Consider the following 18,040-nt stretch of genomic DNA (forward strand, 5'->3'; position numbering starts at 1 on the left):
TCATTAAAAAATAAACTGAATAGTCCTTTAACAAACATATATGAACATTACATCTTAGTAAAGTTACTTGTCAGTTATGCTTGTACATGATGGTACAAGCATAACTTCCACATAGTTACTTGTCTCTGCAGCATCTCTGAGGATGTGTCCAGCTGAACCAATTGGGAAAGTTTTAGCATTTGAAGTGCTACCACTAAATACTGTAAATCATGATGCAGATGTTTTTGCATATGGACAGAATTTGTGGGAAAATATGTTTACCTTCATGTTTATGTATGCTACCAACAGCATTACTGCAAATAGGACTCCATCAGAAAGAACAGAGGTGTAGAATGTAAATGTAGAGGCAAGATGGATATTGCCTTGTCTGTTATGTTGTCCCAGCATTTACTTCTCTCTCTGTCTCTCTCTCATCCTTTCAGACAAACCGGAGGTAAAGATCGTGGTAGAATTTCCTCAGGGTCTGACCAGGGAAGGAGAGAACCTGGAACTGACGTGTCAGGCCAAAGGCAAACCCCAGTACGACACACACACACACACACACACACACGTTTTAACTAATTAAAATGTGCCTTGGGCAGGAAAGCAAGCCTACTGTACCTGCTTACAGATGCACATTTATGTATCCATCCACATACCTTGACTGTTTTCCTTAGTGTGAGCATGTGCGTGCTGTGATGGCGTGTCTTACTGTTTTTCCATTGCAGTTGAGAAGAGATGAGCACTGAACTTTTGCAGCAGCAGCAAGTAGTGTTGAGTTACATTAAAAGAGAATGTAAACATGTACAACTCACAATCCCAACAGACAAAACAGAAATCTACTCAACTTTTTACCACCCACTGTTCCGCCTGCAGGACACTAGCACTATGTGGACCTTTCACAGACTGATACAAACTTATATGAATGTGAGCATGAAATATACGGTATGTATGCAATAGATTTGACCCCCATCTTATTGGACATTTAGGTCATTAAAAAAAGCTCTGTCATAGTTCAATGCTTAATGCAACCAAAACCTCATAGACATGGTGTCTCTGTACCTTCAAAGTAGATTGGCAGTCCAACAGAGTAATAAATCCTTTCAAACTTTTTGTCCAAATGAATCACAAGGGTCTAACAATCAAAAATAGTCCCTGGTGTTAAAGGTTTAATCACAACATGAGTTGGGCTATTGTCACAATATTACTTGATTACAACACCTGCCCTGTTTGCACAATTTAGCTAAAGAAGCTAACATTAGCCCAAGTGTGCACCACTTGGTGTTGACAGCTAGCGTTTACTTCGGTATGAGGACCTCCTTATATGGAAGGTCCTGGCTTCAAATGGAAAAGATGGTCCCAACCATAAGCTGCAATTCTGGGCTGGAAACTGGCTGCAGACATAGCCATAGACATGACGGGCAAGAGATTGGGTCAGAGCAGATTTAGATTTTGTTGAATTACCAATTAAAATCTGCTCTAGGGATATGAAATGTCACCTTTCTGTAGGTGAAGAAGCCAAAGCTGGTACATGAAGTTGACAGTTATGAGATGTTGTACTCACTATTGGCTCTAGAACCAATTTCCTCACAGGGAGCTGGGATTTTCCAATTAGGAGTTTGAGATGAGCTGATGGATGAGATGGTTGCCTTGATACAACTACATGTCACAGAGCAGGAACCTTTGACTAAGCCAGTCTTAAGGGTACAGAAAAACCCGGGGCCAGATAGTTCTAAATGACCCCTGCTGGATACATAATCAGCTAACTGAATGGCCACTATTCTTTTTTTCAGGACTTTCAAAGAGGAAATTTGAAACTGGTCTATAATTATCAAACACATCAGAATTACTATGATATTTTTGAGCAGGTGTTTAATTATCACTCCTTTAAAGGGCGGAGGACAGAGCAGAGAGGGGCGTTAATGATACTGAGCGATGTAGGAGATACAACACTTGGAAATTAATATTATGCACTCGTAGAATTATAGGGGCACCACCTCTATTGATTAATTTATCAATTAATTAATTAAAATGCATCAAATGAATCAATCTCATATCTGAAAGTTGTCAACTCTGAATATAGGGATCTCCATCTCTGTTGAAAAGGAATACACAAATACAACAACTTGGTGATAAATCAAGATATTTATTGAACTACCAAGGGAAAGGGATGAATGGGGAACACTAAGCATATATATATATATATAACTAGAATGAATGGATGAATGCATGAATGAATGGGTAAATTAAATTAACAAGTTATGCTGACAGGATGAATGAATTAATGAATGAATGTTATCAAAAACAAGTCAAAATCACAACAAGGGACTCTAAAGCCAATAACATTTTAGTTTTGGAAGATTTTGCATGAACTCTGAAACAGAAGCATGACAGATGGTTTTCCTGCTGTTTCCGTGGATGATGAAGGGCTGACGATTAGGTGAGCTTTCCGCAAAGCGCCGAGCAAGGCGAAGTAGACTCGGTGATTCTCAGGTTGCCAGGGAGATAACCAGATGAGAACTGCTGCAGGTTCAGTGAAGCGCTTTGGCAAATGACGTGGCTTGGCTTGTGGTTTATTCATCTTTGCAGTCTTTATTCTTAGTTAAGAATTCCTTTTTGGAGATTGCATCTCTCAGGGAAAAATGAAAACACCTGAAATGCAACATAGGCCATAACGGCCACAAAAACACAGGTGACACTGCAGCGGTGGTCAGCAAGCAAGCAAAAAGGAGAAGCCAAGCCAGACAGAGTTGGAAACTTTTATAGTCTAAGAGGTGTGTTTTGGAAGAAATAGGATCCTTGGCACTCTTTTGGTAGAACGCCTTAGGTTACTAAATAATTTTTTATATGAGGAGAAAACTGAGAAAAAGGGAGATCATTTTATTCCTATCAAATATCTGAAAATTTCACACTTGCAAATTGGATACTCACTCATTTCTGTCACCAGTGCCAATCAACACATCATGAAAACCAGTGAGAAAACTGTAATATTGATTCACCAAATATAATACAAAAAAAATCAATAAACCTTAATTTTCTAATTTGTAATTAAATCTATTAAGAAGGTATTATCATTGTAATCGGACCATAGCTAAATAATACACTTACACTGCTAAATGTCAAATAAACTGAATCCAATACTATAGAAAGTTGTTACCAAGGAAGGAGAATAAAGATGGTAAATTCCAAAACTGTCTATTTTCCTTCCATGGCTGGCAGGAAGAGGTTGGGTTTTTAGTTCTATTTCATGTCTTTTCCTGACATCTTTCATGCCTTGAGGTCAGAGGGCATTATGTCGGTGTGCTCTTGTATCCACACAGATAGACTGTTAGACTAAAATATCAGAATATTTCTGAAAGAATTCAACTTCTTATATTCCAAATCTAGACAGAGGTTTGAATAGTCGGGATGTTTTTGTAGTAAAGAGTGCTACTGGATGTGCACAGATTAAGTCAATTTTGTGATTGGAGTTAAAAGGTTGTTTGTGGCACACAGAGCTGAGCAAAGAGAACAGTCCCCAAGTAATGTTTGCCACCGTGTTGAAAATGAACTCACTGTGGCCTTTATTAGTGTTAATCAATCCTTAATATAAATGAAAGTAGAACGCTCTTGTTTGTCACTTATTAGGTGATCATTCTACATATATCATCTGTAAACCAAGGTGCTGGTTTGTTTAGATGACAGGTATTTGTGATATGAGACATAATGGAGTGCAAATGAAGCTATTAGGGCACTGAGATGTGAGTAAAAGTCTGAGAGCTTCAGGCAGGAGAAATGACATCAATACAGTCGTTGCTGTTGGTATCAATCACCTTAGTTTGTTGAGAGGTTACAATCCTGGCTTGAGTAGTTTGTTTGTTGGCAGTTCAAATTTAAACAGAGCAAAAATAATCGTTAGATGAAGCTGGAGTTATGAATATTACATCAGAAACACTAATGTGGCCAACTCAGGGTTGTTGAAATGCAACAGGTCTTTTCATGTACAAGTAAATTCAAATGTGGCGATAAATGACAACCTTAAAGAAAAAGGCCCACTCCTTTAAAAACCCTTTAAAATGTTTTTGGCAGCAGATAATTATTCTTAGGCCTTTAAAGTAGCTCTCAAAAGTTAGCAGTTTGGAAGAGAATGGAAACTGTCATCTTGGATTCAAAACAACTGCAATGGATTTTAATGGCAACCCATGCAGTTTCACTGACCAAAAAAAAAAAAAGAATTGCAATATCTGTAGAAAACTTAAACTTAAAATAGCCAAAAATGTCTAATTACACAGCTTATGTTTGTCCCCAGAATAGTTGACTGTAATGTCACTCCAGACTAATGTTAGCAAGCTGTTGTGGACATTGTTATATGGCTCACTCAAGAACACACAAAGACATAAGAAAGCATTAAGCATTGTTACTTGTTGAAGCAGCTATAGACACTGTACAGTCCATTAGATGATCAATAACAATTATGTCCATATACAAAAAACACAAAACAAAAACTTGTCATCTTGTATCCTTGGAGAGAAAGCATCTTGTTCAGCTGGCCCCTTCTCTAAAGCCAGCCCGTTAATGCACTGTTACAAACAACAGGCATAAACAACTGATTGTGTTGATGACAAATGGAACCTCTGTACTCACCATAAAATATGACTAAGCATATGAATGGACAGAAGAGAAGTTGACTAAGCTGCAGTAGTGGGTTTCAGTTTCAATGGGCATTGTGATACCTTTTCTGCTCAGCATAAAATTGGATTTTGGGAGCCAGAAGTGATCAGAATATTTGAATGAGAGGGTTTAGCTGACCCTAACACTAGCTGCTAGCTGCTAGCTGCTAGCTTGGTTAGCACAGTGCATTTACAGTCTATGCTTACCTGTGATAATGCTAATGCTGATTTTCGCTAGCCTTAGAGGTTCTTTTAGTACAACCAGATACTGAACAAGACTTCTTTACGTCACCAAAATGTTAACGTTCATGAACTAAAAAAAACAATGAAATAGCGACTGCTACGACCACACCCATACTTTGTGAATCTGGGATTAAGTTACCTAACCAACATTGTCGTCGTAGTAGAGACTTGTCAATCACAACATAGCCACGCCCTAAAGCATACTCTGCTTTATCATCAAATTTAAATTAGATGGGACCATAATTTACAACATGAACATCATACTGCATTGAAGAAGACTTGAAACTAGTGATTGAGAAATGTTTCCTGAGGTAATAAATCAAGTGAGAAATAGGGTCATTTTCTCATAGACTTCCATACAATCAGAGTTCTTTTTGCAACCAGTGGAGTCGCCCCCTGCTGGCCATTAGAGAGAATGCAGGTTTAAGGCACTTCCACACTGGCTTCACTTTCAGACCTGGAACTACCCACTTGTATTCAACCCACCGTTATCTCTATTGAATTCAAAAACAAACAAGGCTGACCACCTACACCCTCCAGACATGTCTTAAGATATGCAAAACTACTCTGCTTGGAATAATAATATGTGTTTCATATGGATTTTCCCTTAAAATAATATGTTAAAATCCTTAAAATGACATCTTCTCCTTCTCCTGACAACTGAAGGAACAAGAAGAAAAACAAAATTTCTACTGGTGGTGGACTTAAAACTTGACCAAAACCTTAACCTATTCTGTCTTCATTTTTGTGAGAAACGTTCTCATTGTGAGAGTTTTAAACTGTATAATTCTCTGAAGGGTAGAAGTATAAGAACATATAAATACACACAGAGCCAAACACTGTGTACTTCAGACTCCCCCACCAACCTCCTGCAGTTTTCATACTTGGCATAGCTCACTACTCACAAGCTCACTACCCGTATTCATTTTATAAAGATGAAAACACAATCAATACAGTGAGCCGGGAATTGGAAGTCATTTTCATTAGAGCTGCTGAGAGTTGTGCAGTCATTACCAGCAGATAGCACAGGGGGCCCCGGCTGCAGGCAGCCATTTGTATTCTAGACGCCTGCCCTTCCTCTCTCCTTGCAGCCCCATCTTACCTCTTTCGTCTATCTCTGTCTGTCTTCCCCCTCTGGATTCACTTTTCCCTTCTCACAACATCCCATGCCCCTATAGAAACTATTTTTTCTAGGTCACGTCTCTCACTCCATCTCAGGAAAAGGTGTATGTTTATATATCTGTTATTTACATTTCATCTGGAGAGCATTTGTAATAGACATGGCAGTCTCTCTTTCAAGCTGTCCACCACAGCCATTGAACGCACTTGTGGGTTGTTTGTTTTTGCTATTGAGCTCCAACTGCTATTTCATATTTTCTTTTCCTAGATTTTTTGCCTCATATTTTTTCCCTCACTCCCATTTGCTTGTTCCCTCCACACCAAATGTTTTCAAATGGAGAGAAACAAGTTAAAACACCACAACAAAATGCAACAAGAGGGACCATCAGCACTCGCTCAGGGGAAATAACAGTAGCTGGCAGTGGCCATTGGAAGTTGCAACAGCAAAATAGAGGTGTTTTGTCTTTTTCTTTTCTCTTCACCCTTGGTGGCTGTTGGTGCTCTGAGCTCATTGTCATAAAAATGGAATCTGTCACCCTGCCATAAACCTCAGTCAAGGTAGAGAAGAGAACAAAGACAGATGCTCGGTAGGCGCCCACCTACACAGCAACACTCACAAGTATACAAGCATGGAAAGCCTGCAATTTGAAGACAAAGCTGCTTCACTGTTGTTGTTGATTTTAACTGTACACAAAGGAATGTCATTTTAATGCGTCTAGTGTCTCATGTTTTAGCTCTCTTTGATTAGCCTTCTTTCTAGTTAACAGTTACTAGATCTTTATTTTTTAAAATGAGGTAAATTTAAAACGAGGCAAGACTATAATCTTAAGAGAACTAGTAATCTGAACAAATAACAAACTAGTTATCTGTTAACAGATCAACACCTATTAAATAACAAATGTATGGTATTAGAGGTTCTTTTAGATATAATTGTAAGTATTAACTTTCCTCTGAAGTTTGAAGGTCCTCCAACATCCCAAGAAATAAGTTGTTTTCCAAAAAGCATTGTGTTAACATGAAAAGACAAACTCAAAACAAGAAGAAAATATGATCCTGTGACAAGGATAATGGGAAATCCCCAATGTCAGTGTTACAATCCTGGCTTAAGGTTAGAAGCAGAGGAGTCACAAACAAGATGTTATTTGCAAAACAAGATATAAACAAAGAAACAGATGGCTGAAAATATCACTACTGTGTGTGTGTGGGTGGGCCTTAAGAGAGCTTTTTAAAGGCCAATCAAAAGGTACCAGAGATCAGATATCGATGGCGGTAAGCGTTCCAGATCACCTGCAAGGTACCACAAGCTACACAGAAGGGTTGTGAACATAACATAGAGCATTGTTTATTGCATTACCAAAATGAATTCATAACTTTACAAAACTTAAGTCCATAAAAATGTTGATTTTGATGGAAACCCTACTGCAATGAAGTTGTAAGCCTCTGCAAGATGAATTTCATAGTATTCTGAAATTATATCACTCTAAAGTCAACACATTGGTCCATGTGAAGGTCACATTAATGTCAGATTTGCTGTGGATACTGATAGAGCTCAGAGGATGACCTTCCCTCTTTAGCCAAAATGCCAACTTGTTCAAATAAAAAATTTACAAAACACTTTTATGATTCCCAGATGATCTCTGTCCATTTTGGTACACATTTTGATATAATTTACTTGCACACAAGATATTGTGAGACATGCTAAGAACACTCATGCTTGCCAGAGCAATAAAGCTTTTAAATGTGCTGATACAGATCAGAGGTCAAATTCTTTAGGCTGTAGTGGCAAGGATCTAAGACTAGCAAAATACTCTTGTTCATTCCATCCAACAGTTTTATTCTTTGGGATTTAATGAACATAGCAGCCCTCAGGGGCCACTAACAGTGCTTTAGACTTTTGGTTTTGTTACTTAAAGGATCACATCATCTATCACCACCGCTTCCACTCTTGGTGATTGAGTGTTTTGGGTTTTTTTCCCTGGTATGTCACCTATACTCTGTTGTTCTCATTTTAGGCCACAGCGGGTGAACTGGGTGAAAGTGGATGATGATGTGCCATCCCACGCCGTCATCACCGGCGGTGATCTTTACATCGAAAACCTAAACAAGTCCTACAATGGAACCTACCGCTGTGTTGCATCCAACTCAGTGGGGGAGTCTTATGACGACTACATCCTTTACGTCTATGGTATGCCGGTCTAATACTGACCCTTCAGCTCTTTTCTCTTTCCTTTTTTTCCTCTATCACTATATCTGCTTTTCTTTCTTTCTTTCCTTCTTTGATTTATTTTATTGGGCATTATTCTCTTAAGCTTCTTATTTTTGTCCACTTCCTTCTACACAATACGTGTCTCAAATATACCTGTGTTTAAAAGTATGTGTAAAAAATTAAACTAAGGAAAGTTCAATCTCAATTCCCTTTTGTAGACTGAGCGAGAAGCATTTTATAGAGTCAGTGTCATGATACGTAGACACCAGAATCATGCATATGTAGACTGATGATATTTACAAGATTGGTGAGTTGTTGGCATTGGTGCTCATTGCTAGCACCTGTAGCATACTAAACATTTAGCCCACTAGCAAAATCCAAAGTATACAGACTGACTTTAAAATAAGGGCTTTATTTTAGCTAAAGTGTAGTATACTCTTAATCCCTCCCTGTTTTCGGCTGCACTGAGGATGTTACCAATACCAAAAGCTTATCCCACACTTGAATAATGGGTTCCTAAGGCTGCGTTCAGCCTGACAAGACCTCTATGGAGGGTTATGATGGCGACAGCTTCAACAAAATAACGCAGTCATCTGGCAAAAAGCTGAACCTGCCTCATAGTTTAATTCTAGTGTTTACCTCGTGATCATCGGATAAAATGATCGCCACCATGACTTATTTCCAGAGTTGTAAAAATGATGTCAGTAACATAAATCATGTGTTTTGTGTAATAAGCGTTCAAACTCATCAACACTATTACTTAAACTGGATCATATTTCATCTCTAGTGCTTCTAGCAACACACCCACACCAAAACAGCCCCTTGTGATTTTTATTTATTTATTTTTTTTACTATTTTCATTCTGGAAGCAGCCGTAGCTACCAAAAAGAATACCAAGGTCATGCTCCGTTGTTTCTCTCTCTCTCTCTCTCTGTATTGTTTGGTTTAATAATCTTAAGAGGAATTTATATTCTACATTTACCACATTTTATCACATTTTTCCACTGCAAACATTTTGAGTTTGTGTGTGTGTGTGCATTTGATTGTTTTCCACCCAAAATTTTATTAAGAAAATGACACTTGAAATACTAAAATATCACACCAGCCAATCTTTTCTGCGTTATTAGATGGTGTATTCTGATTGGTTTGTAGTAGTAGTAGTGGTAATAGTTACATCTCAAAATCGTCTGTTGGTGGACGTGTCTCATAGTTTGATCTAGGGACGCTGTTTTCGATTTACAATTAAAGATTTTACCATTGTCTCTCTCAGGATTGTCATCTGTTTTAGTTAGCCCAAAATTGCACCATGTAAAAGAGCCTTAAGATAAAATAAAAGATAATTAGATGTAAATAATCAGAAAAATATAACAAACTTTTAGTCAGTAATGTCTTTGGGTGGTTGGACTGGGAAATTTTTTACTTATGATCTCAGTATTTCTAAAAACCTGGCTACAGCCCTGAGCCTAATCTAAAATCCTTGCTTGTTACTTTTGTGTTTCCCAGAAAGTGAAGGTTGTTGGTTATGGATGCAAATAACTGCAGCAAATGCATACAGTATTTATTGCTGACTATATCAGCTCCATTGAGTCGTGTAGTTTCATTTTTCATATAGGCCACATAATAGTTTTGTTGCATGCTGGTGTACAGCTAACCAATGTCATTTTATACCTTTTTTGGAGCACCACAGCTGGTGATCATTAGGAGATTTTGGTGTTCATATGCCGTTGACCAATGGGGCAACCTCCAACAAACCTGCAGTCATCCTTTAACCTGCGTCCACCTACCTCTGCCAGATTTCTTTATTTCTTTGGCTTCCTGTTGATCTAATACCCTCTTCTTCTTCTCTATGTAATTCTTTCATCCTCATAATCATTATCACAACATGCTTTTATACTGTTGATACCATCTTCTCCCTGAAATACTCTACTATCACTTTTGGTAGACCCTAAGCCCACTGAGAAATGATTTGGCTGCTATTGTCAGAGGGAATTAGTGGAGTGAAAAGGCTTCTTTTTAATGTAGGGGGGAAAAAAGGAAAGCTCAATGCTTGACGGACACCAGCTGAATGGATGTTATTTACAGCAGAGCGCGTTGCTGTGCTAGCACTGAGTGCAATAAAGCAACAGTGGTACCATCGAAGATCAGGAAACAGTTTACTGCCACCTGCTATATTATAGCTGTTAGTCTATATTAACAATGCAGTGTCAGTCTCTTTGTATGTACAGTATATGCTTCACTTTCAAGAATCTGTAGAAAAGAAAGTAGATCTTTGGATTGAAGACATTTTGGATTAAGAGTTGAGATCAGAATCAGCATTAATTCTAAGGTAAGGTAAGGTAAGGGGTAAAGGACCAATAAACTTTGACAAATTATTTCAAATGGTCAACTCACCATTCTTACCACTTTTGCAGGTGCACCGACCCACTAAAGTGTTACAGTTGGGTGACAACTGCAATTGACCGTCAGTATTTTGTTCATGTTGGGGTTGAAGAGGAGCTTTCCAAATCTGTCCTAAACTTCCAGCCATAACACTCACATCCTCTCTCTTATACAACATAGCAACAGGACATTATACAGTATATTGTGGGAAACAAGGAAAATTGATGCAGGCAATATATTTTAATGCAAAGACATTCCAGTGTAATATATTTTATAATATATATAAGACAGAATAAAAATATGAATATTAAATAAAAATGTTTTTAAAAATAATGTAAAACTAATTTGAAAAACCACACATTTTGATTTATTTCTCATTCTTTCCTTTTTGTGGGTAGTGGAGGATCTTGCAGGTGTACAGGTGCAAAAGAATAAATAATAATCTGTTGACTGGCGATCACATAATGTGCCGTTCTTGACTTCTGTGGTTAGTATAACTATAGCACTCATAAAAACCATTGATTAGAGCAAAGATTTAACTTTACACCATCTTGCTGATCAAGGGGGTGCAATCTACAAAGAAACAACTTTGCATGACTTTCTTGCATTCTTTTTGTACTTCTCTCTCCCTGGGCCTAAACAAAACCCTGTGGTGAGGGCTGCAAGTCGCCCCCTCTCATCCACCCACATATCCCCCCACAGTGAGAGAAACACAAAGACAAATACAGTAATGCAACACGTTGGCAACTAAAAGCCCTTGCACGAAAAAACCCAAACAGCCGCCATTAAAACCGCAGAAGGCCTCCATCCTTTTAGGGCTAGTCTTTTGATGACTTTGATGTGTCCATGGCCCCCACACTAGTAATGTCTACTGTAATTCACCAGCAAATCATGCTGAACCTTTGCCTTGTTAATGGGAAGACAGGATGTTGTGATGGAACTGTCAGATGCTGATTCTCACATTATGTTCCATTCCCCCCTCTACCACACACACACACACACACATACACACACCACCTCCTCCTCCTCCTACACCACCACCGCCACGCATACACAGAAGCTGTAAGGAGGGCATGTTTGTAGACAAACACTCCCTAGTAAGACATAAGACAGACAAGAAGCACGAGCGTTAGCATGTATACTAGTGAAATAAACAGTGTTGAGCAAGTTACTCGAAAATTGCAATTAATTACTGATTACACATTACTTATTGTAAAAGTTACATTACTTTACTTATTACTCAGTTGCAAAAGTAGCGCCAGGCCACGATGCAAGATGGTCAAATGGGGTCCTGCCCATCACAATCAGACATAACATAACGTAATTGTCAGTAGCGAATGAAAGAAGTGAAAGCACATGGCTTTAAAATGACCAGCAACAGTGAAATGCACTGCGCAGTTGATGTCTAAATGAAATGATTACTAGGAAAACAGACTGCCGTGCTATAGAAGAGAGGAGTCATGATAGCAAGGCCGAGATAGTGATAGACTAGCCTACTTGACAAAATCTGGTGTCGGAGCACCATTACAGATGAAAACATAATCAGTGACACAGTACACCTTGACACAGATGAGAATACTCAGTAAATGCTCAATAAATATTCAAATAAATAATAAATAAGTTATACTTACATCATAGGCACACTCTCCGGGCTTTTCCCTGTGCAAAGTCATCTATTAAATCCTTTGGATCCAGCTGGCAGGCACAGGCATTCTCGATAGATAGTGTGGCAAGTCCAGATATCATTAAACGGGTCTGTCCCGTTGAGCCTCTTGGGTAAGATACAATAAGCTTCAGTTGGGAAAAGGATCATTTGGCAGATGCTACAGTCACTGGAATTGTTAAGAAAAGCAGTAATATCTGTGGGATACTCACGCAGAGATGTTTTGTGCATGTTGTTTGCGCCATCACCAGATGGTGCGCTGGTGCTAGCGTTAGCACTAGCAGGTGTCTTCATTTCCTTAACGGAGCTACGCTGCTCTTATAACAGTACCTTTCACATAGATGTCCTTTGAAGAATGAAGACAGGGAGGATTACTCAAAACAATTCCACAATAATGTAGGGTGTTATTGTGAATGCACAAATCAAAATCATTAGTAGCCCATTGATATTAATGATTGTGTGAAATTTTAGCAACGGTGCTCGTAATTTGACTATAAGAATGACTGAAGGGGAAACACTGCTTCACAGCACTTCTGCCTCTGGTCTGAATATAGCATCCGTCTGTCAGCTGAATGCAGACACCACACTGATATCAACCCTCTGTTAATCCCAGTAAGACAGTGAGAACACTGACCCCCAAGTGTAAAAGTAATGGAGTGTTACTGGGATTAGTTACTATAATGTAATTACTGAATTTCAAATTATAATCCCTCACACTACTCGTTACTCAAAAATGTAATTACATTGTCATAAAGCGTTACTGCCCAATACTGGAAATAAAGCATCAAGTTCTGGTTACAACAATATATTACTCTGGTCAAATGAGTTCAACCACTTCTAGTTTTTCTCTTAGACTAGTCTGAAGTTAATTAAAGAGTTTTACAAAAAATTAAAGACAAGCTAATTTTAGACCTAAAAAGTTAGCTGCCATGCCTCCAGGCTATTTCAGAAAGATACATCTAGGTCAAATGCAATGAGTTAGTGGGGAGGGGGCAACTGCCTCCCAGTGATTTTGTGTGTCCTTCCAACAGTCTGACAAACCATTTGGATTAGATTTCTTGTACCACAATATCCTAAAGCTTTACAGAAAGATTAATTTTTTGATTAAAAGCTAAAAACCACCCACAATATCAACACAAGATCCCAAACTGTACATTAGAGATGTGTAACTTAATGATAAAGTCTGCATGGGGCTTCCTCCTACGACTGTCTTCCCCTGCTTGACAGCCAGAACAAATGCAGCCATGGCCAGTATCCACTCTAATACATCTGATTCCCAAGTATTGTGACCCTAAGTGATGGAGAGCACCGTGAGACCGGCTGACACTAACAATGTTAACAGCAAGAAGAATGAAGTCTGTATTGCTGTAACTCTCACTGCCTGCTCTTACTTCTCAGGGCAAGAAAACACAACCGTCAGAGTTTTCCTCTCACAATCGAGTGAGACCCAGCGCTGAGGGGTTGTTAGTTGTTTACAGGGTGCATCTTCACCAGCACTGGCTTTTATTGCACACCAGCAGCATATTTAGTGACCCTATTGCCTTCTGCTGTCTTCCTACTTACTGTACACTTTGTCTCCATTAAAGCACATGGGGGTTTTTCCACAAGTCACTGTTTGCTCTTTAAGTAGCATTTTACATGTATTCCAGAGGTGTAGAGTGTCTCAAAATATCCTATTCAGGATGCGAGTGCTCTTAGTTTGCAGAAATTACACTTGAGTGGAAGTGAAATTGCTGGTTTTAAGTAAGATGAGGAATAAAAGTAATTCCTCATTTCCAAAACAGATTTATGTTTTGGTTATGTTAAGGTTATGTTTTGAAGCCTATCACTGTGTTCGCAGGAGAACACTTGGATTATTTAGCTGATATTTTAGAGATTCCTCTGCCCTGTATCAACAGATGGGAGTCATTTTGGGCCATTTTATAACTTCAAAAATAATCTTGATGAATTGAAGTTGTTACATTCCTTCGTATGTGGTAATCATTGATTTTGGGCGACACTGGCAGGTAGCCGTCAAATGTTTCTAATAAAAATGACCCCAATAGTTTAATGTCCAAATAATCCATACCAAAATGCATGTAGCCATTCATATAACATTTCTATTTCCACCACACTGTTTCCAAAATAACCCAACATGGAGAAAACTACCCGTCAGTCTTCTGGTCATTGTCTGACAGATTATGACAGATGTGGCTTACTCTGAGTGGATTACTTCAAATCTTTATCCTAAGCTTTGTTAGGAGGATGCTGAGCTTAAATCTGGTCTCATATGGCATGAAAAATTCTGAGATGTACGCGAGGCCCAGAAGCCCAACATCAAATTACTTGGGAAAAAAAGCAGAATCAGACAATTTGGAGGATGTGTTCTTTTGTTACATTGTATTTATTCCTGCTTTAGGTATTTTATAACCTCTGTCTGAAAAGGTAAAATCAAAAACAACAGTTCAAAGACACACAATAGAACCATATTTCATGCTCTTTCCACAATACTGGCATCCACAAATGTCACTTCGAGTCCATGTCAAGTTTATATGTAAAGCCCCTAATCACAGCAAGGCTGTCAGGGCTCCACCAGTTCAGATTAAATGGGGACCAAGGACACAGTCTGAAAAGGGCAAGGAAAAGCTTACCAAAACATATAGGCACTAAATGAATAGTATGACAAAACAGTAGAATGAAGAAGAGAATGAAACAGGGAAACAAGGACATGAGACAGCCTCTAGCAGAATTCAGAGTTTGTTTTATACCTACATTAGTAAGATTTTAGTAGCATCGATTGACAAGCAGAACACCATGCTAGTGATTCCACTAAGCCAGCAGAACCATCCAAATTTGGTTTACCAATGTCACACCAGTAACATTAGAAACGTCAAACAAAATCTGTATTAAAGTCTGGTTCTTAAGGTGATAAAGATATGGGCCATTGTTAGGGTACCCACTCTCTGCGGTGGTATTAATGTCTGTCGTTCTTTTTCCATCAAAGCATTTACCCCAAGCAATCACATCGAATTTTAATTTTGCCCAGTTAGATAGTAAATAGGATAAGATGTCGATTTTTGCCAGTTTAAAGCCACTGTGTGCCTCCTTCCCAAGCTTCAACCCTGATTTTGACACTTGTCACTTAAATGTAGAGTATGTTATAAACAAATGAGGAGGACAAATGTGGAGCTCAGACATCCATGAAGTGCAAAAGTGTACCCCGACTGGTCGTTCTGTCAGATTTAAAAGTGCGTATGTGTCTTTTTGGAAGTATTTTGTTGTTTAATTTGGAGGACTTGTGAGGTAGTTTTCACCAGGGTTGTGCTGTTCGCATTGTCTAAAATGTCCCTTTTGGCTACTTTTAACATGGCAGATTTGAAGGGAAACAAAAAAAAACCCAATATTATACCATACTATACTGTACTATACTACACTATAATAAAAAGTATGAGTAGCCTTTGTTCATACTTTGGTCTATGCCAAAAAAATGCCATTCAGTATCATTTACAGTGATTTTTCCCCATGTATCATTAATTACTCAGTGCTGGAGCTAGTTGCGTGAAGCATGTTTTCATATTGTTTGGTGTTATTACTGGCACTGGTGCTCACGTGACTTTGACTCACAGGCTTTAACAGGAATGATTTCTGTCAGGTTGTGTCTCAGAGCTTCCTGCAGACCCGCTCCATTCGTTCAGACCAGAAACACTGATTCATAAGACTCATCAGTAAACAAGGCCCAGTGACTCAGCGGGAGGAAAAACACATTCTGCTTGTCACATTTGAAAGTCAATGAGCTCCAGTCTTCTTTGATACTTTGCACCAGCCAGCCATAAAAAAGTGGGACTATAGTCTACATTCATGCAATCTCACCAGTCTTGATTTTATTTTTTTAACTGTTAAGTTTTTAATGAGTTGTTGACACTGATGATCCCAAACATCTGCTGGACCCTCACAGTCCATGATGGGATAAAACCAATTAGACGGCACCACCCCCGAGCTGGAGTTTGTTAGCTCTCAAGCATGTGTGAAACTCATCAGCCCAAGCTTCGTCTGCCAGCCGACTTCCCAATGGATCATTTCTCCCCGCCTTTGTCTGCACATCGGTCTGTACAGCCTTTTGTTTTGTCAAGGTTGTCTTTAAAAGAACAGAATTGTTGATAGATTAAAACATACCACATCAGCAGAGTTTTAATACTGATCCAGATCACCTGAAGGCCTTCATTTGCATTTTTAAATTTGCTTCAGGCAGAGTTCTGGGGATACATGGTCCTCTCTGCCTTGTATTTGAATTACTTGATTCCCTTTTCTTCAAGTGCATAAAATAGATGATTTTCTAAACTAACAACTGTGAACACAATTGTGCAGTCACTATGAGCAATTTCTGCCCTCAGGGAAGGCTACGTTTATATGATAAACAACCTCTGTACCCTTAGGGAAGACATTACAAACAGCAGGATAACTTTTATTACCTCTTTCATGTAACTTTGGGATGTAAGCATTTTCAATTTGCACTTCTTTCACAGTCAAAACACCCCTGCTTGAATCGATAAGAATTACCAGTGTACATTCAGTAATACCGTGACAGTAAATATGATTTATGACAGTGTTAACAATGACAGTCCAATGTAGCTTTTCAAGAAAGCAGTGCAGTTTTTAGTCTATGTGGTGCTTCTTGTTCAATCATGAAACCCAACAGCTTTCTAAAACAATACTATAATGTGCTTTAAAGTATGTAAAACACATACAATATCAATTTAAAATCAAGAATAAGTTGATATTTATGTTTCTGTTCCATTACGGTCTTTAATTCCTACTCTGCCAGTACAGTATGTCTCTACTGGCAATCTATTTAAAGGATAAGGCTCAGTAAATCTGCTGGTCACTGTAGCTTTTAACAAACATTACCCAAACAGGAGTATTTGTTTGGGACTATTTTCAGCCACAGCTTTGATATGCTATTGAGAATTTATGGCAAGAAAGACGATGTATGTGGAGCTGACCTAAAATAAACTACAGTGGGTGTGTTCATTGTGATGAAGGAACATGTCACCCAGTACAACAGTGTGGCTTATTTAATAGTATTTGGACAACAATGGAACTCTGTGGGAGAGAGGAATAATCTGAATTAGTTGATTCCTCTCCACGATGGTTGCATCCAGCTGATTAAATATTGCAACTCTTAACAGCTATGTGAAATTAATTAGAGATTAATTATGCAAATAAATGCATATGATTTCATGTGACATTAAAACAGTGTCTTTTTGTGACTCATTAAACATTTGCTGCCATTTTGGTAGAGTCCTCTCATTGAAAACACACAGTGTGATTCACCTGATGAACGTAAGACAAGGCATCGCTAATATTGTTTAATGTCAGAGCCACGGTGCCTGCAGTTTCATGAGATGAAGTTTTTGAAAGCACACTCAGCTCTGATGCAACCTTTTAAATTTTAGTTTAAAGATGACATATCATACTTTTATTGACTTTCTGTTATTTTCATACTGATAGGATGTTAGATGTCAATGTTAAACATGGTCAGAGTTCCAAAACATGAGGTGAATGTATGCAAAATGCTCCCTGCAAGTCAAAAGCCAGGGCTTAAGCCTGCTCTGAATAGTTTGTTTGCAAAGTTACCTCTTCCTCCTCCTCATGATGATTCCATAGCTTTTGTTGCTAAGGTTGCTCCACGGGTTGTTCAAGTTGTCTACTCACATATTTCTGATCAGTTTAAGGCTCACACATGTACTGATGTATTTGAGATGTTTCCATTTCTAGCAATGAACTAAAAGACAAGAAAAATCCTGATAGTACTGTTTGTTCATG

The 18,040-nt window shown here is 38.5% G+C and overlaps 1 protein-coding gene across 4 annotated transcripts in view; it reads left to right on the top strand.

Moving 5' to 3' along the window:
• The window catches only part of cadm1a (cell adhesion molecule 1a), a 409,871-nt gene that overhangs the window by 339,135 nt on the left and 52,696 nt on the right, over nt 1-18,040 (top strand). For all 4 annotated transcript variants that reach the window (XM_067608757.1, XM_067608756.1, XM_067608758.1 and 1 more), the window contains 2 exons: nt 423-519; nt 8,003-8,175. In XM_067608757.1, coding sequence (XP_067464858.1) covers nt 423-519; nt 8,003-8,175 — 270 coding nt within the window. The remainder of the gene's footprint in view (nt 1-422; nt 520-8,002; nt 8,176-18,040) is intronic.

Source organism: Thunnus thynnus, chromosome 13 (genome assembly GCF_963924715.1).
Source record: "Thunnus thynnus chromosome 13, fThuThy2.1, whole genome shotgun sequence".
Taxonomy (NCBI): domain Eukaryota; kingdom Metazoa; phylum Chordata; class Actinopteri; order Scombriformes; family Scombridae; genus Thunnus; species Thunnus thynnus.